The sequence below is a fragment of the Scyliorhinus canicula genome, chromosome 8 (genome assembly GCF_902713615.1).
Source record: "Scyliorhinus canicula chromosome 8, sScyCan1.1, whole genome shotgun sequence".
In the NCBI taxonomy this organism is placed as follows: domain Eukaryota; kingdom Metazoa; phylum Chordata; class Chondrichthyes; order Carcharhiniformes; family Scyliorhinidae; genus Scyliorhinus; species Scyliorhinus canicula.
In genome coordinates this window covers 155,680,043-155,705,628 of record NC_052153.1, presented here as the reverse complement: position 1 = coordinate 155,705,628, position 25,586 = coordinate 155,680,043, and the positions used below count along the sequence as shown (strand labels likewise).

Genomic DNA, 25,586 nt, shown 5'->3' with positions numbered 1-25,586 from the left:
CTCAATGTCTTTGCATCTTTCCTGGTAACAAGTTTGTAACAGCACTTTAGATAATAATCAAGTGTGAATAATTAATGAAGGAGAAACAGATTATAGACAATTGGTGTGTCCATGAGCTATACAAAATGTTGATGTATAGTCAAGGAAGTTGATAGGGGCAGACAGCCAAATACACATAAGGAATAATCAAAGAACAACAAAGATGTAATTGCCCAGACCCTGGGAAGACAGGAGAGGTACTTAACATCTAGCGGTCTCAGTACGCAGAAAAGCCAGTTTCTTGCCACCATGTCTGAAGGCCAAGTTTACAGCAACAAGTTTCTAAGTCTTAGAACCAAGATAGTGCAGAAAACCTTTGTAACAGCAGTTTTGAAATATCGTCACAGGACCAGGAAAAAGACGGATCCCAGATTTGAGCATCATCCCTGTATTGTGTGGTAACTGCAGCTGTTTGGGTTGCTTGGGGAACAGGGGAAGTCTTAGAATTCAGGTACCGTGGATATATTTAGTAACAAGAGGTACGTTTAATAGAAACTGTATATTTAATAATTCATGCATCTTAATTGCGTGAGAGTAGGGTAGTTATGTTTGTATGTATTTGTAAATACTCTTTAATAATTGTTACCCAATGACTGGGCTATTTATTCTCACTGGGGTTTCACTTGTCTCCTCACATCAAAACAAAACTATACACCCCCACAAACCCGTGACCAAATTGGGATCCTTTAACAGATAAAATTACCGTGCTTCACGACATCCACAGTACCATAATTGAAAGTTCTGTCTTTGTGTATTGATTCTAGGTGTGATCTAGCGGCCGTGAAACACCCGAAAGGCAGGGTGGCACCCAATATGTGGCCAGTAGATGGTGGGAGATCCCTCTTCCGGGATCTACCCGGCTCTCCACGCTTTGCGAGATCTAACGCAATCTTGCGAGATGTTGTAATGCGAATCCCACCCATTGTGGGCAGATCAGTTTTTGACAAATCTGCACCTTAGCGTGAGACAGTTAGTCTCACTCTAATATGCATTCCCACGATCTACTCAAGATGATGGGATCTAGCCCCCATGCCTTGGAAATCCAGGGCAAGCGCTGTTCAGTGCTGGTCTCCACAAATGGTACTCGTGGGGGTCTCTCAGGGAATTGGAGACCCCCAGGTGCTTACCCTCTGTGCAGGGTGGCCCCCTATCACTGCTGGTGCTATGTCAGTACTGTCAGCCTAGCATCATGGAATTGCCAGGGTGCCAGGCTGGCACTGCCGAGGTGTCAAGTTGGCATTTTTTCCTGCGTTGTGGATCGGGTCAGGGGATATCCTGCGTGGATCCTGGGGGAACCTGAGGACCCCTTATAGGTGAATTGGGGCTTTGGGGGTTCGGGGGTCACGTGGTTGGTCGAGAGATTTGGACACCATTTAAAAATGACGTTCCGATCACCTTCTGCACTGAGGAGATCCGGCAAACGGAGATCCTCAGTGCAGTAAACGGGACTAAGTGCAGTCTCCTGGGGCATTCCCTGCTGAGGCCCCCTATGTATTCTTGATTAATAAGGGGATCAGGGTTTATGGGGAGAAGGCAGTGATCAAAGATGTGCAGGTTAGGTGGATTGGCCATGCTAAATTGTCTTAAGTGTCCAAAAAGGTTAAGTGGGGGTTACTGGGTTACGGGGTTAGGATAGATACGTGGGCTTGAGTAGGGTGGTTTTTCTAAGGGCCGGTGCAGACCCGATGGCCCGAATGGCCTCCTTCTGCACTGTAGATTCTATGATTCTATGATAATAGGGTTGAGAAACAAGTTCACCCATAATTGAATGGTGGAGCAGACCCAATGGGCTGAATGGCCTAATTCTGCTCCAATTTCTTATGGTCTTTTCCACCTGAATGGGCATTCAATAGTGTGGTGTTTCTCGGTGCTGTGAACCCTGGGAAACACCCTGCTAAGCATGCTCACTGAGGGACTCTGTTCCCATTCAGGTAGATCGTGTCCTCTGACTGACTGATCACTGATTCCTCTATTTCCGATTTGAGGCCCGCATGAGCCCGCTTTCACCTTCTCCAGCCAGAAAAGTGATGAGAAAGTGAGGTAGCATATACGTCCAGAACTCCAAAGCACTTTCAACATACTGGCCTGGCTGGGAGCCAGCAAATGTCTTTCCTAATGGAGACAATCAGTTCCAATGACAAGTCGCTCTGTGGCTTAAAGCTTCCACCGTCTGTTTGGGAGGAAGGCTGTGTGCTCCTGGCGCTATAGGGCAACCAGGATCTACATGAATGATTAGATTAGGAAACAAACCCAACAGGCAAACCTTGCTCTGCAAAAGGTCACAAAGGAAATGATGTAATGCTGATAATTTCCTTTCAGCGTCCCTCTGTCTCACAGCACAGACTCACAATCAGATGTTAAATAACACAAAAGCAACAGTGTATGAATAATCAACTATGACATGTCCCCTGCTAAATGGAAAGAATGCCTTTAAAGAAATTGGATTACACACTAGGTTAAGAGTACAATCCTTCCACCTCCAGACATTGTTTCAAATACAGCGCAGATGGTAGGGATGAAAAGTGGCTTTTAACGGATCCTAAGTAAAGTGCAATCAGTCACTTTCAATCTGGTTCCTATCATGTCATGGAACAAAGCTACCTTCAAGGTTCATAAAGTTAGCAAAATAAATTACTTTGCCTTTAAGACGCTATATTATCCTCTCAAATATCTACATTGCAGAAAGCCTCTTGAAATAGATCAGACTCTTATTGCCTAATACTTTGTTTCCGTGACAAAGCATGGGCCAGATCATCAGTACAGATATTATGGATAAACAGGGCTTAGTATGAACAGAGCCCAGCAAAAAGGGATCTTCCAGGTGGAGCTCTATACACTCAACCCGACTTCAAATGATCATTGCTGGTACCAGTCTGTCCGGATTGCATTTTTCATAGAATTTCTACAGTGCAGAAGGAGACTATTTGGCCCAATTAGCCTGCACTGACCCTCCGAAAGAGCACTCTACCTTGGCCCACTCCTCCACCCTATCCCCGTAACCTTGCGCATTGATAATGACCAATTCCCATACCCTGCACATCTTTAGATTGTGGGAGGAAACTGGAGCACCCGGAGGAAATCCATGCAGACATGGGCAGAATGTGCAAACTCCACACTGTCACCGAAGGTCAGAATCAAACCCAGATTCCTGGCATGTGAGACAGCAGTGCTTTTATGCCTGTACCAACCCCAATCTATAAGCAAATCACCTGTGCCTCTACACAATTTCACAGGATAGCATGGCGGCACAGTGGTTATCACTGCTGCCTCATAGCGCAAGGGACCTGGGCTCAATTCCAGCCTTAGGTCATCATCTGTGTGGAGTCTGCCTGCCTGCATAGTGCTCTGATTTCCTCCCACAGGGATGTGCAGGTTAGGTTATGGGGATGGGGCAGGATGGGCGGGTGTGTGGACTGAGGTAGAATGTTTGGAGGGCCGGTGCATACTTGGACTGAATGGCTTCCTTTTGCACTGCAGTGATTCTATGACTGACATGTGGTTCTCATTAAATGACTTTAAGAAGAACAGAAGAAAATGGATGTATAAATGGAAATCTGATTCATGCATGGGAGAAACCCTAACCCAGCAGAGCCATTTGAACTCAATGCTGGGTTCAAACAAACCCCATTTTTGCCGTGATGAACTCTGTTTCCTGTACAATGTGACTGACAATGTTTAAGAGTAGACATGAATGTGCTTAAAAGGTGGATCAGGCTTGTGGACCTGTCAAACTGTCAAATTACTTAATCCTCTGTTCTGTAAATTAAAAAAAAGATACAGCCAGTTGTGCCTGAATTGAAACAAAACAGTACTGGCAATTCCAATAGCTGTTTGTTGACGTAGGATTAAGAGGTATCATTATAGTATTATTACTGATTGACTGCTTCCACAACCTGTCATTATCACAGTGGAAGGTGATCATTTTTGTTTAATTGACACCTCGAGGAGATTATTAAGGGATTAACAGTCATTGATGTGGAGCTCTGAATACTATTTTTTGTCATTAGAAAACATAAAGCATTCAAAATGGATTTAAATATATTGAATGAGCTTTTGTTAATGAGAGGTCTTTTTTAATATATAGGGCACGATTCTTCCCCCCAAGTTTTTAAGGGCGAGATTCTCTGACCATGTCGACCAGGCGACCGGGAAATCCCGCCTGGGTTCAGTGGACTTCTCCATTGTCTGTGTCTTGCCCACGGCATTTTTTCTGCGGGCGGGGCGGAAGAATCCAGCCCTAAATTAATTTGTGGCTGGTTTTCAGGGAGTTTCCCGCCGGCTCTGATGGCGAGTCCCCACCGCTGCTATTCAATGACAATCACTTTTTTGAGCCCTGGGGAGTTTCTCACTGGTTTAGACCACACTTAGGTCTGGATTCTTTTATAATAATAATCTTTATTGTCACAAGTAGGCTTGCATTAACAGTGCAATAAAGTTACTGTGAAAAGCTCCCAGTCGCCGCATTCGGCGCCTGTTCGGGTACACTGAGGGAGAATTCACAATGTCCAAATTACCTAACAGCACGTCTTTTGGGACTTGTGGGGGGAAACCGGAGCACCCGGAGGAAACCCACACAGACACGGGGAGGACATGCAGACTCTGCACAGGCAGTGACCCAAGCCGGGAATCCAATCTGGGACCCTGATGCTGTGAAGCAACAGTGCTACCCACGGTGCTACCATGCTGCCCCCCCTCCCAACCTGCCGCAAGAACGCCACGGGTGAGTCGCGGACAATGGAGAAGTTCATTGACCTTGGGCGGGATTCTCCGGTCGCCGGGCGGATGCATCCGGAGAATTCCCCCCTTTAGAAATTTTTTTTAGCACTAGGGAACTGAACAGAGATCGGGCCCCCATTTTGAAAGGGTGCCCCAACCTCTAAGTGAGCTTGTAGGTCCCGCACCCCCCGCCCCCCCCCCCCACCCATGGGCAATGTCACCCCCCACACACATGGAGACTACCCAACACCCCTCAACTGAGAACACCTCGCCATGAGGCCCCCCTCTTCAGGCCCTCCCATGCCCTCTTACAGCATCCCCTCCCTTCTTGGACCCCACCCATCACCCCCTTCAACCTCCCAGAAGCCCCTACTTACCTGCCCTGCATATCCCCACCCTTCAAACCCCCCTCCACCCTCCTGTCATGGGCATGGCCCCCCTCGCCCCGACCCTTGGCAGTGTAACCCTGGCACTTGGGCACCCTTGCATTGCCACCCCTGGCACTTAGGCAGTGCTCTTGCCAGCTTGGCAGTGACATCCAGGCACCTTGGCAGTGCCAGGGTGGCAGTGCCAAGGTGCCAACTGGGCAGTGCCAAGGTGCCTGTGTTCCAGGGGTATGGCCAGGGGGCAATCTGCATTTACCCTGACCACCCAGAGGTCTCCGATGGCCTGGGAGAACCCCCGGTGCTGTTCTATCTGGTCCACATTTGTGTGGACCAGCACTGCTCACCGCCTTGCGGGCCTGCGTGGAAGGAGGTAGGCCTCCAGATCGCGCGCGCCCACCGATTGGTAGCCCCGAATTGCGGGCCTGGCCGTCGTGCAGCACCCCCCCCCCCCCCCCCTGAGTCTGATTCCCCCCCCCCCCCCCGCCTCCCCACCAGGATGGCCACCGCGGCCACAGGCCTTCAAGGAGCAGAAATACCGAGCTGGCCCAGGACAGGGAAGGCTTCACTATGATCCATAACTATGGCGAGTGATAGGGTTGAAACCAGAAGATGACAAAACGTTCCTCACATCCACCGTCCCCTTCATCCCATAATTTCTTCTGATTTACAAGCTGCAGAGGGTGCAAGCTTGCATCGCTTGCCTTCATCCCTGTTTTCATAAGCCTTGTGCCTTTTTTCTTTCACATACTTAAGAACTGCCACCTTGTCCAGGTCTGCTGCAGGGCCATGATGTGTAAGAGGAAGAAGAGACTGATCAAAGAGAAATGCCATCACTAGATCTCATACTCACAACCACTGAATCAGATACTGGCACTGTGTGGATTTTAGAGAGCATTGGGATGGGATCTACAGGTGCTGGGTGAAATTCAATTGGCCTCATACAGGAAGGCCATCCTCAACCTTCCCCAGCCCGAATTAATTGGAGTGGATTGAGGAAGTGACAGACATCCCAGTCCATGTTTCCCCTCCCAATAATATGCACCCACCGCAACACCACCTCTTACTCCCCTCTCCTCCCACACATACCACCTCCCACAACTGCTGTCATCCTGGGACAGTGGTAATGGTAATTCTGTGGGGCACAAACCTCTTGTCCTTTCTCAGGATGATGGCAAATGTCCTCCCACCATTGCCACTGTGCCAGTGACCTTGCTGTTGCCAGTTAGCCAACCAGGCTAAGCTACAGCCACCCATGCCACAATGATGCAGTCTGAAGCCAGGGCCTTCAAGGTGCAGAACAGCTCAAGGGCAATCTGTAAGTCCAGCTGCAGTGACCCCAATGAATGTCCATCAACCAAGCTGGGCCACGAGGGTAGCGCAGTAAGATCCTGTTGTTCTATCCTTCCTGCCATAATGGACAAGCTTACATTTTCCCTATACTCCATCTGCCTAACGTTTGCTCAGAAATTTAATCTATCTATATCCCTTTACATGCACTTTGGCTGAGATCTAGTGGCCCCATTTGCCATGGGAACAAATCCTGTTACGGTCGCTAAATCTCGCAAGAGGGCCAAAATAGGATTAGCGCCAACAAGATCTTGGTTTGAGATCCTCCCCATTCCCCCAACCCCGCACCAGAAAGGATGTGGACCATATTTCTATTAATTTGAATAAATTTAACTGTACTTAAATGGCTTTATGCCATAGCCCACGATGGATCTGCCCCCTCCCTCTTCCCTGACAGTGTGACGTCATACCAGTGTGAATTACGACTAGTATTCAAAAGTGAAAACCAGTTCTGATGACCACGTGGGGGGTGAGAAGGTGCCTGGAGGCTGGGGTTGAGGGTCAAGGCTGGGCATTGCCTGGGCAGTGCCAGTGGGCAGTGCCAAGTGGACATTGCTGGGGGGGGGGGGTAACCCTCCTCCATTTCGTGGGGGGGGGGGCAGGGACATTTTGTGGGGAGGGAAAGGCCCGATGATAGGGCAAGGGGTTGGGGGAAAGTGCCGCTTGATACCTCTGTGGTGGTCAGGGGCAGGTTGAGCTGAAGCTTGTGGGGGTGATCTTCCGTGTCCACGGCAGAGCTGGGCGAACTTATTTTAAATGTAGTTCAGGGTGCCCCAATCTCCGTGAAGCCAGCCTTGCCGGCTCTATCAGATCCCGCCCCACCAGAGTGACAGCGTAAACCATGCGCACAGATTTTCTGACAAAAAAATCTGTCCTGAAAACTCGGTTGTGTTGCTGGAGAGAAACATGCTGGTTTCCACTCAGAGCCTAACACTCTGACAAATTTGGGGACAATTCCGCCCTTTGTGTCTTCCTGAGCTTGACCGCTAGTTTCAGTCACAGAACAGGTGTATCCAACTCCAATCCAACTTTCTCAAATGCTCCTATTTTCATAGGGTACAGGTTTGATCCTTGCCTTTGGCACATGCTTTCCTCAGACAGGCATCGTCTACCCGGTGGCAGCAAGTCATCCAATATCAAACAGTGTGCTGGTGATTGTCAGCCTTTATTTATTTTGTTATCTTACCATAATGCGGGATGATGGCCCAAGCCATGGCGGACGCATAGATTCCCCCGATCATCCAGAACATGCAGAGCCAGCTCAGGTGCTCACCACGTTTCTCCCGGGCCAAGACTTCAGCAAAGTAAGAAAACACAATTGGAACTGCTCCTCCAATCCTGAGTTAATAAAACAAAATAACATCTGAGTCGTCATTGTGGACACCACTTAACTGTGATTTCTAAGCCTTGTTGCCCCTTTTTATACGGGGAGGCAATAAAGTCCCTGCTAATTGAACGTACAAGTAACAGCTCGACTGAGGAATCTTCAGATGAAATAGGTTATGAAAATGAACACTGCCCAGACTGAGCTGAACTCTTTCAAGAAGCAATGAAAACCACAATAGCTCAACACAATGTTTACATGATGGATATAATGTAATTTTCTTTTAATGTGATATTAATGGGTGACGAAACTCAGCTGTCTGGCTAGAAACACTGCAGTATTAAATATTTTACAGCATGTTCCTGCAGTACTGGGAAATTCAGTACTAAAATGGGTTCAAAGCATATTGATCAGAAGAAACAGTAAATAATAGTTGACAGAATTGACGCAAGATATTTATGTAACAGAAGCAAATTCATTAACCGCCGTCTAAATAAATATTTCAAGTCAGGAGCAGGAAGGAAAGTCAGAAGTAACTTTTCGCCTAAGGGGTAATAAGCTTCTGGAGCAAATGACCAAAAACACAGACGTCAACATATGAGCAGGTTCCAGAGACAATCAGGATGCAGATTAGCTCAGAATATCACAGATAATTTACATATTAGGCAGCCTTCTTAGGCGTTCACTGAATGGGTGCTAACTTTTACCCAATGTCATGGGAAAATCCTCAGGACAGCTAATGGGCATAATAATAATAACTTATTGTCACGAGTAGGCTTCAAAGAAGTTACTGTGGAAAGCCCCTAGTCGCCACATTCCGGCGCCTGTTTGGGGAGGCCTGTACGGGAATTGAACCCACGCTGCTGTGTTCTGCATTACAAGCCAGCGATTTAACCCACTGTGCTAAACCAGTGGACTATCACAGACGTCAATCTCCAGATGATCCTCATCACATGGCATCGTCTGCATCAGCCGTGCCATTTCTTGGTGGTAAACACAAAAAAGCCTTGTAATCTCACGCAGCTCCAACCTCCTGCAATGCAGCCACCTCCGAGTGCTGATATAGCCAGGTGGAGTATGCTATGGTGGAAAAATTGCCTTGAGCTGGTAAAATCGCTGAAAATCAATCACTGAAGTACCATAATTGGCTATCTGGTGTAGACACCAGGGATACTAGCCTCAGGCCCGGCCTGCCCTGGGAAAAGCTGCGGAGGTGGGAACTTACTGGCAAACAGATCTGATGCATCTTTTCCAAACTTATAAGTGGAAAGTAAAACAGTTTTCATTTTGGCGGTGAAAATCAATTTCAACAGGGCAGAAAGAAACACAGCATTAGCAGCCTTCTACAACCATTTCCCATTCCTATGAAGTACCATAGATTATGGCGTTATAAGACAAGCTATGGATCCCCAAAGTTCTTCTAAAAATGGGGGTCAATTTATAATAATCATAATAATAATCTTTATTAGTGTCACAAGTAGGCTTACATTAACAGTGCAATGAAGTTACTGTGAAAATCCCCTAGTCGCCACATTCTGGCGCCTGATCGGGTACACTGAGGGAGAATTCAGAATGTCCAATTCACCCAACCAGCACGTCTTTCGGGACTTGTGGGAGGAAACCGGAGCACCCAGAGGAAACCCATGCCACATGTCGGCGGGAATGTGCAGACTCCGCACACAATGAATCAAGCCAGGAGTCGAACCTGCGTCCCTGGAGCTGTGAAGCAACGGTGCTAACAACTGTGTATATTGCAATTCCCTTTGCGTACCTAGTGGTACACTAAGGCAGATTTTTGTTTCCATAGCTAGTAATTCCCGGAACAGGGCCGGGATTCTCCCCTACCCGGCGGGGCGGGGGGGGTCCCGGCGTAGCGGAGTGGCACCAACCACTCTGGCATCGGGCCTCCCCAAAGGTGCGGAATTCTCCGCATCTTTAGGGGCTAGGCCCGCGCCGGAGTGGTTGGCGCCACGCCGACTGGCGCCAACGGCCTTTGACGCCCGCCGCCCGGCGTCGGGGCTGGCCGAAAGGCCTTCGCCGGTTCGCGCATGCGCCGGTGTGTCAGCGGCCGCTGACGTCACCACCGGCACATGCGCGGTAGGGGGGTTCTCTTCCGCCTCCGCCATGGTGGAGGCTGTGGCGGCGGCGGAAGAAAAAGAGTGCCCCCACAGCACTGGCCCGCCGATCGGTGGGCCCCCGATTGCGGGCCAGGCCACCGTGGGGGCACCCCCCCGGGGTCCGATCGCCCTGCGCCCCCCCCAGAACCCCGGGGGCCCGCTCGCGCTGCCAATCCCGCTGCCACCAGAGGGATTGAAACCACGTCGGCAGGATTGGCCTGTCAGCGGCGGGACTTCGGCTCATCGCGGGCCGGAGAATCGCCGCAGGGGGCACGCTGATCGGCGTGGCGTGATTCCCGCCAATTCCCAGGTGGCGGAGAATTCCGGCCACGGCGGGGGCGGGATTTTCGCCGGCCCCGGGCGATTCTCCGACCATGCAGGGGGTCGGTGAATTCCGCCCTAAGTCTGCAGTCTGTTCCCAGGGGCTTATCACCTGAGGGGCGCCACTTCACATTAAGCAGGGATGACCAGGATACTCTCCCGTTCTTACCATCAGCCATTGAAACATAGATGTATCGAAGATAGAAGCAGGAGGAAGCCTTTTGACCTTTAATCACAATCATGGCTGATCATCCCACTCAATAGACTAATCCGGCTTTTTCCCCATGAACTTTGATCCCATTCACCCCAAGTGCTATATCTCGCCATCTTTTGAATATATTCAATGTTTTAGCGTCAACTACTTCCTATGATGAGTTCCACAGGTTCACCACTCTTTGGGTGAAGAAATGTCTACTCATCTCTGTCTGAAATGGTCTACCCTGAATTCTCAGGGTGTGACCCCTGGTTCTGGACACACCCATCATTGGCAATATCTTCCCTGCATCTACCCTGTCTAGTCCTGTTAGAATTTTATAAGTCTCTTATTCTCCTGGAAACATAACACTGGTATTTCGAATTACGAATCTGACACATTTTATTGAATGAATTAATCTCACAAACATACCCTTGACCATAATTAAAATGTTTTAAAGCCTGTCAAATTTTGGCATCAAGATCTTTTTGGCATCTCTGTGTGATCTTGGTCTTCTGCAGCAACACCAGACATTTCTGTTTCATGAAGGAACTACACCAACTAACTATTGCTCTCAAATCTTTGCAGGACACAGGGTTTGACTTGGCCCACTTTATAACGTGGGCACGTGTTCCATTTCTGGTGCCGATTTATCATTCTGATGATTTTCAAGGACCCATTGTGATACATGAGTCTCAAGATCAGGCCAGCGGTTGGTCCTTGCTCTCCTGGCGCATTTGGCCTTGTGTTCTTCAACATGGTTCCTTCTTCTTCCATTCTCACACTTATTTTTCACTGACACTGAACCCTTTTCCTGCAACACATTTTTTTATTTTAACCAGCGTCGCATTTCATTCTGTTCATCGTTTGCCATGTGCGGTCTGCTCTGTGTGGACATATATTAAACCCCTGCATATTCTCTTGGCAACACAGCCCGTATCACTTGCGTAATCCCCTGCACCAATTTGTACGATGAGTAAAGATCACGGAGTTAAAAAATTGAGGCCATCTGATAATGTGAATTTAATGCTTTTTAGCAGAAATAAAGATTTGACTTAATTACCGGTTATTTTCCTAAACATGAGTTTAGGCACTGGAAAAATAGGGTTGGCTGATAGAGAATCACAGAAAGACTATGGCACAGAAAGAGGCAACTTGGCTCATTGTGTCGGTGTTGCCTGAAAAACGAACCACTCAGACTAATCCCATTTTCCAGTATTTGCTCCATAGTACTGCAGGTTATAGCACTTGAGGTCCATATCCAGTCACATTTTAAATGAGTTGAGGGTTTCTGCCTCCAGCACCTGATCAGGCAGTGAGCTCCAAACCCCCAAAACCCTCTGATTGAAAATATCTTTCTTTATCTCTCCTCAAATCCTTCTACCAGTCATTTAAAATCTATGCCCTCGAGTTCGATCCTTCTCATCCACTTTATCCAGGCCCTTCACAATTCTGTACATCTCAATCAAAAAGGGTAGCACGGTAGCATCGTGGTTAGCGCAATTGCTTCACAGCTCCAGGGTCCCAGGTTCAATTCCCGGCTTGGGTAACTGTCTGTGCAGAGTCTGCGCGTTCTCCCTGTGTGTGCGTGGGTTTCCTCCAGGTGCTCTGGTTTCCTCCCACAGTCCAAAGATGTGCTGTTAGGTGGATTAGCCATGCTAAATTGTCCTTGGTGTTCAAAATTGCCCTTAGTGTTGGGTGGGGTAACTGGGTTATGGGGATAGTGTGGAGGTGTGGGCTTGGGTAGGGTGCTCTTTCCAAGAGCCTGTGCAGACTCGATGGGCCGAATGGTCTCCTTCTGCACTGTAAATTCTATGATCTATGAAATCTCCCCTTGGCGTCCTCTGTTCCAGGGAGAACAGCCCCAGCATATTCAATAGCTGTAAATTCTATGATTCTATGATTTTCCAAGTCCTGGAAACAGCCTCATGAATTTCCTCAGTACCCTCTCTGGAGCAATTACAACCTTTCTGCGATGAGGTGACCAGAACTGCAGCCAGTACAGGTCGCTGGGTAAACTTATATGCTGCCATATATGGTAACCAGAATGTTAGGCAGCACTACAAGAGTAATCATACTTTGCGCAAGTCGAGAAGACACAGCCGGAGTGAGGCACATCCAGAATGCGAAGTTGGAACTTGGTAATTTGGTGCAGTGAGGTAATTCGGTGCAGAGCGGGAGAAGGTGCTTTTTCTCTACTGTTTTGTTCTCTCTCTTCTGGCCTGTAACTTTTAATCTGCAGGGAGAGAACCAGGGAGCATCTGAGACCCTGGATGAGTTCTCCCAGTGAGCCAGAGAAGACACAGCCAGAGTGAGGCACAACCAAGAGTGAGTTTGGGAATTTGAAGCTAGGTTAGAATTCGAAGCTGGGTTGGGAGGAGGTGCTTTTAATCCTGGTAAGTGACTGGTAAGTAGTTTTTCTTTTCATTGTCTAATTTAATTATTTTTCTTTCGTTTTTTGAAATTGTAGTTGTATAAGTATACCTAAGGTTTAAGACATGGCAGGAGATCCCAGACCCATGTCATGCTCCTCGTGTGCGATGTGGAAGCTCAGGGACACGCCCACTGTCCCTGGCTCCTTCACATAAAAGAAGTGTGTTCAGATGCAGCTCCTGTTAGACCGCTTGACGGCTCTGGAGCTGCGGATAGACTCACTTTGGAGCATCCGCGATGCTGAGGAGGTCGTGGATAGCACGTTTAGCGAGTTGGTCACACCGCAGGTGAAAGTTACTGAGAAAGATAGAAAATGGGTGACCAAAAGACAGAGCAAGAGTAGGAAGGCAGTGCAGGTGTCCCCTGCGGTCATCTCCCTGCAAAACAGATATATCGCTTTGGATACTGTTGAGGGAGATGGCTCACCAGGGGAAGGCAGCAGCAGCCAGGTTCATGGCACCGTGGCTGGCTCTGCTGCACAGCAGGGCAGGAAGAAAAATGGCAGGGCTATAGTGATAGGGGACTCGATCGTAAGGGGAATAGACAGGCGGTTCTGCGGACGCAATCGAGACTCCAGGATGGTATGTTGCCTCCCTGGTGCAAGGGTCAAGGATGTCTCGGAGTGGCTGCAGGACATTCTGGGGAGGGGGAGGGGTGGTGAACAGCCAGCTGTCGTGGTGCACATAGGCATCAACGATATAGGTAAAAAACGGGATGAGATCCTACAAGCTGAATTAGGGAGTTAGGAGTTAAACTAAAAAGTAGGACCTCAAAGGTAGTAATCTCAGGATTGCTACCAGTGCCACGTGCTAGTCAGAGTAGGAATGTCAGGATAGATAGGATGAATGCGTGGCTCGAGAGATGGTGCAAGAGGGAGGGCTTCAAATTCCTGGGGCATTGGAACCGGTTCTGGGGGAGGTGGGACCAGTACAAACCGGATGGTCTGCACCTGGGCAGGACTGGAACCGATGTCCTGGGGGGGGTGTTTGCTAGAGCTGTTGGGGAGGGTTTAAACTAATCTGGCAGGGGGATGGGAACCGATGCAGGACGTTGGAAGGTAGTAAAACAGGGACAGAAGCAAAAGGAAGTAAGGGGGAAAGTGTAAGGCAGAGAAGCCATAGTCAAAAATCAAAAAGGGCGACAATACAAGGTACAGTGACTGAGGGGAGCTCAGTGAATAGGCCCAGTAATACTAAAAGGAATAAAACTGGAGATGTTAAGATTCAAAACAGAGGTAAAAATACCAACATAAGTGTACTTTACCTGAATGCTCGTAGTATTCGGAATAAAGTAAATGAGTTGATGGCACAAATCATGGTGAATGACTATGATTTAGTGGCCATTACTGAAACATAGTTAAAGGATGGTCACGACTGGGAGTTAAATATCCGAGGGTATAAAACTATTCGGAAGGACAGAGTGGATGGTAAGGGAGGTGGTGTAGGCTCTGTTATTTAAGGATGACATCCGGGCAATAGTAAGGGATGGCATCGGTGCTATGGAGGATAAGGTTGAATCCATTTGATTGGAAATCAGGAATAGTAAAGCGAAAAAGTCACTGATAGGAGTAGTCTATCGGCCAGTTAGGTCAAGGCAGCCTTGAGGAGGAGTTTATAGAATGTATCCGCAATAGTTTCCTAGAACAGTATGTAATGGAACCTACAAGGGAACAAGCGGTGCCTGATCTTGTCCTGTGTAATGAGACAGGATTGATTCATGATCTCATAGTTCCGGATCCTCTCGGAAGGAGCGATCACAATATGGTGGAATTTAAAATACAGATGGGGGGTGAGAAGGTAAAATCAAATACTAGTGTTTTCTACTTAAACAAAGGAGATTACAATGGGATGAGAGAAAAACTAGCTAAGGTAGACTGGGAGCAAAGACTTTATGGTGGAACAGTTGAGGAACAGTGGAGAACCTTCCAAGCGATTTTTCACAGTGCTCAGCAAAGGTTTATACCAACAAAAAGAAAGGACGGTAGAAAGAGGGGAAATTGACCGTGGATATCTAAGGAAATAAGGGAGAGTATCAAATTGAAGGAAAAAGCAAACAAAATGGCAAAGATTGGTGGGAGACTAGAGGACTGGGAAATCTTTAGGGGGCAACAGAAAGCTACTAAAAAAGCTATAAAGAAGAGTAAGATAGATTATGAGAGTAAACATGCTCAGAATATAAAAAGAGACAGTAAAAGTTTCTACAAATATATAAAACAAAAAAGAGTGGCTAAGGTAAATATTAGTCCTTTAGAGGATGAGAAGGGAGTTCTAATAATGGGAGATGAGGAAATGGCTGAGGAACTGAACAGGTTTTTTGGGTCGGTCTTCACAATGGAAGACACAGATAACATGCCAGTGACTGATAGAAATGAGGGTATGACAGGTGAGGGCCTTGAGATGATTGTTATCACTAAGGAGGTAGTGATGGGCAAGCTAATGGGGATAAAGGCAGACAAGTCTCCTGGCCCTGATGGAATACATCCCAGAGTGCTAAAAGAGATGGCTAGAGAAATTGCAAATGCACGAGTGATAATTTACCAAAATTCACTGGACTCTGGGGTGGTCCCGGTGGATTGGAAATTAGCAAACGTGACACCACTGTTTAAAAAAGGAGGTAGGCAGAGAGCGGGTAATTATAGGCCAGTGAGCTTAACTTCGGTAGTAGGGAAGATGCTGGAATCTATCATCAAGGAAGAAATAGCGAGGCATCTGGATAGAAATTGTCCCATTGGGCAGACGCAGCATGGGTTCATAAAGGGCAGGTCGTGCCTAACTAATTTAGTGGAATTCTTTGAGGACATTACCAGTGCAGTAGATAACGGGGAGCCAATGGATGTGGTATATCTGGATTTCCAGAAAGCCTTTGACAAGGTGCCACACAAAAGGCTGCTGCATAAGATAAAGATGCATGGCATTAAGGCTAAAGTAGTAGCATGGATAGAGGATTGGTTAAATGATAGAAAGCAAAGTGTGGGGATTAATGGGTGTTTCTCTGGTTGGCAATCAGTAGCTAGTGGTGTCCCTCAGGGATCCGTGTTGGGCCTACAATTGTTCACAATTTACATTGATGATTTGGAGTTGGGGACCAAGGGCAATGTGTCCAAGTTTGCAGTTGACACTAAGATGAGTGGTAAAGTGAAAAGTGCAGAGGATACTGGAAGTCTGCAGAGGGATTTGGATAGGTTAAGTGAATGGGCTAGGGTCTGGCAGATGGAATACAATGTTGACAAATGTGAGGTTATCCATTTTGGTAGGAATAACAGCAAACGGGATTATTATTTAAACGATAAAATATTAAAGCATGCTGCTGTGCAGAGGTACCTGGGTGTGCTAGTGCATGAGTCACAGAAAGTTGCTTTACAGGTGCAACAGGTGATTAAGAAGGCAAATGGAATTTTGTCCTTCATTGCTAGAGGGATGGAGTTTAAGACTAGGGAGGTTATGTTGCAATTGTACAAGGTGTTAGTGAGGCCACACCTGGAGTATTGTGTTCAGTTTTGGTCTCCTTACTTGAGAAAGGACGTACTGGCACTGGAGGGTGTGGAGAGAAGATTCACTAGGTTAATCCCAGAGCTGAAGGGGTTGGATTACAAGGAGAGGTTGAGTAGACTGGGACTGTACTCATTGGAATTTAGAAGGATGAGGGGTGATCTTATAGAAACATATAAAATTATGAAGGGAATAGATAGGATAGATGCAGGCAGGTTGTTTCCACTGGCGGGTGAAAGCAGAACTTGGGGGTATAGCCTCAAAATAAGGGGAAGTAGATTTAGGACTGGGTTTAGGAGGAACTTCTGCACCTAAAGGGTTGTGAGTCTATGGAATTCCTTGCTCAGTGAAGCAGTCGAGGCTCCTTCATTAAATGTTTTTAAGGTAAAGATAGATAGTTTTTTGAAGAATAAAGGGATTGAGGGTTATGGTGTTCGGGCTGGAAAGTGGAGCTGAGTCCACAAAAGATCAGCCATGATCTAATTGAATGGCGGAGCAGGCCCGAGGGGCCAAATGGCCTACTCCTGCTCCTAGTTCTTAATCATACCTATGTGATCATATTTTTTACAGACTCATTTTTTTGGAATGCATCTATTACCCCTCTGATCATACAAGATCCAATGATTATAGAGATTGGCAAGCTCTTCAATCCACAGGTGCTGCCACATTTCTCTGGGAATTTGTTCTCTCCTCCAGAAAGATTCCTCATGTTTATTGTCACAAGTAGGCTTACATTAACACACCAATGAAGTTACTGTGAAAAGCCCCTAGTCACCACATTCCAGCGCCTGTTCAGGTGCACGGAGGGAGAATTCAGAATTCTCAGTTGGTACGGGAATTGAACCCGCGCTGCTGGCTTTGTTCTGCATCACAAACCAGCTGTCTAGCCCACTGAGCTTGCATGCCTAAACATTATGAGGCTGAAAACCCAAGAGCCGTGTCCTGCCAGTTTGAGGGGTGAGTGGGAGGACACCTCAATCATGCAGAGCTCAAGGGGGGCCTGGGGCTGGTTTAGCACAGTGGGCTAAACAGCTGGCTTGTAATGCAGAACAAGGCCAGTAGCACGGATTCAATTCCAGTACCAGCCTCCCTGAACAGGTGCCGGAATATGGTGACTAGGGACTTTTCACAGTAACTTCATTGAAACCTACTTGTGACAATAAGCGATTATTATTATTATTTAGGTCCATTATGCTGCTGGAAGCTTCAGCTCCCACCCACTATTGGCCCAGGCTCACCCTCAGTCGCCACATTAATGCTCCCTTCAGCCTCCTGTAGTTTATAAATTCATTTGATCTAATTAAGTAATAAGCTTCAGGTTAGCGTGTCATTTGAAAGTGCATTTAGTGGAGAAAGGTGGACAGAAGAAAAGATTCATATGCTGAGAATCTAAAATTTAGCTGCTTTCCAATGAATTCCAATTCTACAGATTTCTCCTCCTCCTTGCATTCTCGTCAAGCTATATTCAGTCGATCACACCACTTACTGTGATCTTATTTCTTCAAAGCATTGTGGAATTATTTGCCTCTTCCTGCTTTTCCCTTTTCATGTTCAAGCCAGGCTTGTTAATCAATAGTTATTATTTCTAATTTACCAAGCGTTCTCTCCTACTCTACTCAATTCCACTTCTATTGTTAAACTTGGCCTTTCATCCAGTCGTAAAGCACAGAGTGACTGATGAACAGAGTGCTTACAAACAGAGTTAATGTCACAAATTGCATGCAAGTGGGAATTCAGTACAGAGGGGGTAAGAGGTGCTGTGTTTTATCCAGTTTGTTTTACCTCCAGTAACTGATGAATGACTGTCTTGTCTCTAAGCTAGGAGATTACAGGTGGGATTCTCCGGTCCCCCAGCCCAGCGTTTCTCGGCATGTACCATTCACTGGGGCAGGATTCTCTCATCCCTCCGCTTGTCAATGGGATTTCCCGTTGAAGCCACCCCGCACTGCCGGGAAACCCATGGGCGGGGGGGTGCATTGTCGGCGGGGAAAGTGAATCGCAATGACTGGAGAATTCTGTCCGATAACTTTACTTCACTAAATTTGATTCTAATTAACGAATCAAATAAATAAACAGATAAGGTTTGACAGGCAAGCCAAGTTAGGTAGTGGGTGGTAACTGTGACATGTGGGAAGAGCATTGTGATTTTGGAGAACCATATCTTAGGTGTCTGCAGCATGAGCAATTTTGGCACAGAGCTGCTGAGTTACAGACTTTGGGGAATCAGGGAGGGGGAGAATTACCTGGACACTTTATTCCAGGAGGCAGTCACATATGCCCCTTAGGTTTAGCACAACTTTGGGTGATGGTCAGGAAGAGGGTGTGATAGGCGGATATTGGCTTCAAGGATGTGATGATGGAGGAGCCTCAACCTTGACTTTGGCCAACAGGTATGCATAACTTGCTTTCCAGGTAGATGATTACACGGGCTGCCGAGTGGCTTGGAAAACTGGCATGCTGGTGCAGGAAGCCATTCAAGTCGTGAGCTTAAATAGGAATGTGATAATGATAGAGCACAGTACAATCAACTGTGGCAACCGTGACTGGGAGTTCCAAAGCTTATACCAGGATCCAAGGTTAAGGACGTCGCCTGGTGGCTGGAGATTAACTTGGTGCAAGAGGAGAGAATCTAGTCGTCATGGACCACGTAGGAACTGATGGCATAGGTAGAACTCGGAATGAGAAGTTAAAGTGCAAATTTAAAATGCAGAACCTCAGAGTGATCATTTCTGGTTTGTTATCTGAGCAATGCGTCATTGCTTCAGAGGTCATAGGACTTAAACTAAAAGAGGCGAATGGAGTCAGGTGAAGGGATAATTAGAAATCTAAAAGAGAAATGTTGAGGTCACACAGCAGTGTAATGATTTGGGTAAGATCCAATTGAATGGAACAAGAAGAGAGAGAGAAGTGTATTAGTAATTGTGTAGCAGTGGATAAAGGGTGTGCAAAGGACAGCAATAAAAAATTAAAGGACCTTTATCTGAATGTGCAAAGCATTTATAAAAAGTTAGATGAACTAGCTGCACAAATAGAGATAAATGGTTTTGATCTAATCACCACACAGAGATATGGGGATACATTTTCAAATGGCTGCAGGGTTAGGCCTATTGCAAGGGCAATTTGAAAATCACAATCCGGGGGGTGGGGGGGGGGGGGGGGGGGGGGAGACACACGACAGAAAACCCGCTCACTGCGAACTAACATCCCATTACCTCCTTTGGTGCTTAAGGGTCTGGGGCATTCGGGAATGTAATTTTTAAATCTGAATTTGGCAGACCATCTGGTGCATGTTAGTGCCCAACTGTTGGGTTGGGTTTGCCACTGAATCAAAGAGAAATTCCACTTGTGACAGTGTAAGTTATCAAGCTGTTGGGTAATTTGCACAGGAACCAGTGCATTACTTTACTTTGGCCCCCTTGCCCACGTGGTCAATCATTTATTGTCCACGGTCCTCTGTGAGACTAGCTGCTCTCTTTAGCAAGGCAATGACAGGCACCAACATGGCTGCCGCCTGCCTTTGCTGGTAGCTTCAGGAGGCAGCTCCCATCAGCTGGAGGCATAATAGTTGGGTGCCGAACTCACCTCCTACACAATTAGAGCATTTAAAAATAGCATTGCGTGAATGACGCAGTGAAGCACAGGATCCAGAACCCCGAATTCATCCAGGTATCTGGTGCCTGAACCCAATTTGAAAATCTGGTTACAAAGTGACCGAGGTTGTAAAATAAAGACTTCACACGACACAACATTTGGAAAAGACAGGCGGAATGGAAAAGGAGGAGGAGCAGCCCTGGTAGCTAGGGTTGACATATGGAAAAGAGTGGGGAAGGATCTATCTTCAAAAGATCAGGAAGCAGAATGGATGGAAATTAGGAATAACAAGGAAACATGGATGGGAATAATTTGTACATCCTCTAACAGTAGCTATACTGCTGCACAGAGAATATCGGAGTTTGAAACAGGGGCAATCAAATAATCTTCATACCATTAATCTTCACGTAGAATGGGCAAATCAAATTAGCAAAGGTGTCTGGGAGATAAGTTTGTAGCATGCTTCCGTGGCAGTTTCTAGGAGAAATTCTTTGTGGAATCAACCAAGGAAAAAAATCTAGCATTGTGTCATGAGGCAGGTTGAATTAGTAATCTCATAGCAAAAGATCCTCCATGAAAAAATGAACATAATGCATTTGAAATCCATATTAAATTCAAAAGCAACATACTCCAGGACTAAATAAGAATCTTAAATTTAAGCAAAGTTGAGAACTGACAAAGATTGATTGGGTAAGTAAGTTATGGCATTGAATAAACAATGGGAAATTGTATAGAAACTACTCAAACAATTCAACAAAAATACTTTCCATTAAAAAATAAAAACCCGGGGCATCACGTGCTGTGAGTGCGGGAAACATTTCACGAGGTCCGACTCTGCTCATCTTTCAACCTTGATTTTTGTCCTAGTGCACATCTCCATGGTTAGTGCAAGGTATCAAGGCTTGTTGGTCAGTATTTCAGCTTTTTGAGTCTAGCTGGAAGGCTTTAATCCCATTGATTTGTGGCAGCTGGAAGAGATCGGGATGGGCCCTGTCTTTGGTGGTGCAGCTGCTTTTGTGAGGTTTCCCGCCTTGACGGTACGGTGTTCACTGGCGAATGATGGCTGCCAGTGATGAAGCCAATCCGCCTGAATGTCTTGACTCTATAATGCGGGATGTCAAATCCCTGTTTCAGGAGCTGCGGGATGTCTTTACGAAGGCAGTGGCGGTGCATGAGCAGGTTCTTACGACAGAGAGAGCATTGCCCCTGGTGAGAACACACATCCGTACGGTTGGGGTCCTGTTGCATGGCTCATCGTCCATCCTGTTGAGTGCGAATGAGGAGCCCTGGTGTCTACGGTGCGGCGCTAACAATTGCACACAAAGACTCGAATCGGTACAAGAGAGGCTTTATTACAGTGAAATGCTATTCCTTCGGGTGCAGCTGTAGAATGGCATCTCGGGGAAATTTATGAATATTTATACTACTCCCTGTGGGCGGAGCTAGCCGGCAGGGGCTTACCGGAAAACCTGTAATACAGGTACTGTCGTACATCCCCTAATGCAAGCACATACATATATACAATGGTAGATCACCACATTCTCCCCCTGTAAAAAATGATTCCGGCGGGGGTGACGTGAAACTATAATACATAAACGTGATCTATTTACAGAGGGGGAGGGGGGAAAAAGAACCTAGTGTCCATCGGGCAACCCGGTGCCCGTCACAGGTTGAGTCGGACCGGCGGTCGGACGTTCCGTTGTGAGCAGCGCAGCAGTGGTGGCGACGTCTGCACAGGCGGTGTCGGCGTCGACGGCGTAGGTGCTGACGGCGTAGGTGCTGGCGGTGTTGGTGCTGGCCAGTGGCGGGATGACTCCGGGAGCGAGCCGAAATCTTCCATGCCCTCTAGTGTGGGCAGGGGAACGAGGGATGGACCTGGTGGGGCTGAAGTCGGGGGCGCCGGGGAAAAGGAAGGTGGCGCGTGGGTAGGGAGGTGTGTGGGCATGGGATCGGCACCCGAGGGAGCCAGGTCCCGGAGCGAGACCGTATCCGGACGGCCGTCGGGGAACTCCACGTAGGCATATTGGCGGTTTGCGTGGAGCAGGCGTACCTTGTCCACCAGAGGGTCTGCCTTGTGGAGTCTGACATGCCTACGAAGAAGGACCGGCCCTGGAGCTGCGAGCCAAATCGGGAGCGACACCCCGGATGCAGACTTCCAAGGGAAGGCAAAAACACATTCATGGGGTGTGTTGTTAGTTGCGGTGCACAGTAGTGACCAAATGGAATGGAGCGCGTCAGGGAGGACCTGCTGCCAGCGAACGGCTGGGAGGTTCCTGGATCGTAGGGCCAGCTGGACGGCCCTCCATACTGTCCCGTTCTCTCTCTCTACCTGCCTGTTTCCCCGGGGGTTGTAGCTGGTCGTCCTGCTGGAGGCGATACCCCTGCTGAGCAGAAACTGACGCAGCTCATCACTCATGAACGAGGATCCCCTGTCACTGTGGATATAGTCGGGGAAACCGAACAGAGCGAATATGGAATCAAGGGCCTTGATGACGGTGGCAGACGTCATATCCGGGCATGGGATGGTGAAGGGGAACCTTGAGAATTAATCGACCACACTAAGGATGTAGGTGTTGCGGTCGGTGGAGGGAAGGGGCCCTTTGATATCCACGCTGAGGCGTTCAAAGGGGCGGGACGCTTTCACCAGGCGTGCGCGGTCTGGCCGGTAGAAGTGCGGCTTGCACTCGACACAAACCTGGCAGTCTCTGGTGACTGTCCGTACTTCCTCGACGGAGTAGGGCTGATTGCGGGCTTTGACCAGATGGTACAACCGAGTGACCCCCGGATGGCAAAGGCTCTCGTGCAAGGCACGGAGCGGGTTCACTTGTGCGCTGGCACATGTACCTCGGGAGAGGGCGTCTGGGGGCTCGTTGAGCTTGCAAGGGCGATACAAGATCTCGTAATTATAGGTGGAGAGCTCGATTCTCCACCACAAGATTTTGTCGTTTTTGTTCTTGCCCCTCTGCGTGTTGTTAAACATGAAGGCTATCGACCATTGGTCAGTGAGGAGAGTGAATCTCCTGCCGGACAGGTAATGCCTCCAGTGCCGCACCGCCTCAACGATTGCCTGGGCCTCCTTTTCAACAGAAGAATGTCGGATTTCGGAGGCATGGAGGGTGCGGGAAAAGAATGCCACGGGTCTGCCAGCCTGATTTAGAGTGGCGGCAAGGTCAACATCTGAAGTGTCGCTCTCTACTTGGAAGGGCAGTGTCTCGTCTACTGCGTGCATCCCGGCCTTGGCTATGTCTGAGCGAATACGAACGAAGGCCTGTTGTGCCTCGGCCGCGAGGGGAAATTTTGTGGACTGGATCAGTGGGCGGGCCTTGTCCGCGTATTGTGGGACCCACTGGGCGTAGTAAGAAAAGAACCCCAGGCATCGTTTGAGAGCCTTGGGGCAGTGGGGGAGGGGGAGCTCCATGAGGGGACGCATGCGGTCGGGATCGGGCCCCAGTAGTCCGTTTTGGACCTCGTAGCCGAGGATGGCTAAGCGGTCTGTGCTGAATACGCACTTCTCCTTGTTATAAGTGAGGTTAAGGAGCGATGCGGTGTGGAGAAATTTTGCAAGGTTGGAGTCATGGTCCTGCTGGTCATGGCCGCAGATGGTGACATTGTCTAAGTGCAGAAACGTGGCCCACAGTCCGTACCGGTCAACCATTCGGTCCATTTCTCGCTGAAATACTGAGACCCCGTTAGTGAACCCTACGTAATTGATACAGTCGACCGTCCGTCTCGAAGGCAGTGTAGGGACGGTCCGATTTACGGATGGGGAGCTGGTGGTAGGCGGATTTCAGGTCAATTGTTGAGAAGACCCGGTACTGTGCAATCTGATTGACCATATCAGATATGCGAGGAAGGAGGTATGCATCGAGCTGCGTGTACCGATTGATGGTCTGGCTGTAGTCCACGACCATCCTGTGTTTCTCCCCAGTTTTAACCACCACCACATGGGCTCTCCAGGGACTGTTGCTGGCCTCGATAATACCCTCCGGAAGCAGCCGCTGGACTTCGGACCTGATGAAGGTCTTGTCCTGGGTGCTGTACCATCTGTTTCTGGTGGCGATGGGCTTGCAATCTGCAGTCAGATTGGCAAAGAGGGAGGAAGGGTCAACCTTGAGGGTCGTGAGGCCGCAAACGGTATGGGGAGGTAGGGGTCCGCCGAATTTGAGGGTGAGGCTCTGGAGGTTACATTGGAAGTCCAGGCCCAGTAAAAGTGTCGCACAGAGGTTGGGGAGAACTTACAGGCGGAAACGGTTGAATTCAACACCCTGTACGGTGAGTTTGACCAGACAGAAACCCCGGATCGGGACAGAGTGGGATCCGGAGGCCAGGGAGATCCGCTGGTTGGCGGGATGGACCGCGAGGGAGCAGCGCCTTACCGTGTCCAGATGGATGAAGCTGTCTGTGCTCCCGGATTCAATTAGGCAGGACGTCGCGTGGCCGTTGATAAGCACCGTCATAGAAGCGGTGGCCAGGTTGCGAGGACGGGATTGGTCGAGCATCATGGAGACGAGTAGCAGGTGATCAACCGAAGGGTTCGACAAGTCCGATGAGTAGCGGCAGCGACCCGGGTCCCGTGGTCCAGTCCCGAGGGGAGGACAAAATGGCGGCGTCTGGAGTACCTGTGGGGAAGAAGATGGCGGCTCCCATGCAACGCACGTTGCGGGGGCGGGACAAGATGGCGGCAACCATGGAGCGCACGTTGTGGGGGCGGGGCAAGATGGCGGCGACCATGGAACGCACATGGAATTGGAGGATGATGATGGCAGCGCCCATGGTGCGCACATGGCGGGGGCGGCGAAAGATGGTGGCGCCCACTGATCGCACGTGGAGTCGGGGAAGGAAGATGGTGGCGCACACTGATCGCACGTGGCCCCGGGAGCAGCGGACGGCAGGGCCCATTGTGCAATCAGCTGAGGCGAGGGGAGAGTTTGGGCGCGATAGCGGCAACTGGGCGGGCCTGACACACCGCTGCAAAGTGGCCTTTCTTGCCACAGGATTTGCATGTCGCGTTGCGGGCTGGGCAGTGCTGGCGGGGGTGCTTCTGCTGACCGCAGAAGTCACAGTGGGGACCCTCAGGGTGCGCGGTACGGCGAGCAGCGCAGGCATACTGAGCGGGAGTGGCCCCAGTCGGGGGGGTCGGTTGTGGGGTCCACGAGGGATAGGATGGGTGAGCCGTGTGGAGGGCGGGGTAGGATTGCACATTACGGGAAGCGGCCGTCATTGAGAGCGCTAAAGTCTTTGTTGCCGCAAGGTCGAGAGCGGCCCCTTCCAGCAGTCGTTGCCGGATGGGGTCCGATGCAATACCCGTCACAAAGGTTCTCGATACAGCTCTTGAGGCTAAAGGGATCAAGACATATGGGGGAGAAGGCGGGATCAGGTATTGAACGTGATGATCAGCCATGATCACCTGCTCCTATTGCTTGAGTTTGATTGAATATGTCTTTTTTTAAATCACATTATCCCAAGATTATTATTGATGCTGGTCTCTACTCTTCAGAGTTTCTGAATGTTAGATTCTTAGTGCACAAATGTCATTGCAATTACTTAGAAATACATTGAATTCCCAGCACAGGAACAGACCATTCTGCCCAACTGGTCTATGCTGTGCTTATGCCCGAAACAAGCTTCCAC

The 25,586-nt window shown here is 48.7% G+C and overlaps 1 protein-coding gene across 2 annotated transcripts in view; it reads right to left on the bottom strand.

Moving 5' to 3' along the window:
• The window catches only part of sv2ca (synaptic vesicle glycoprotein 2Ca), a 315,141-nt gene that overhangs the window by 144,940 nt on the left and 144,615 nt on the right, over positions 1 to 25,586 (bottom strand). For both annotated transcript variants that reach the window (XM_038805520.1, XM_038805521.1), the window contains exon 5: positions 7,675 to 7,826. In XM_038805520.1, the coding sequence (XP_038661448.1) occupies positions 7,675 to 7,826 (152 nt within the window). The remainder of the gene's footprint in view (positions 1 to 7,674; positions 7,827 to 25,586) is intronic.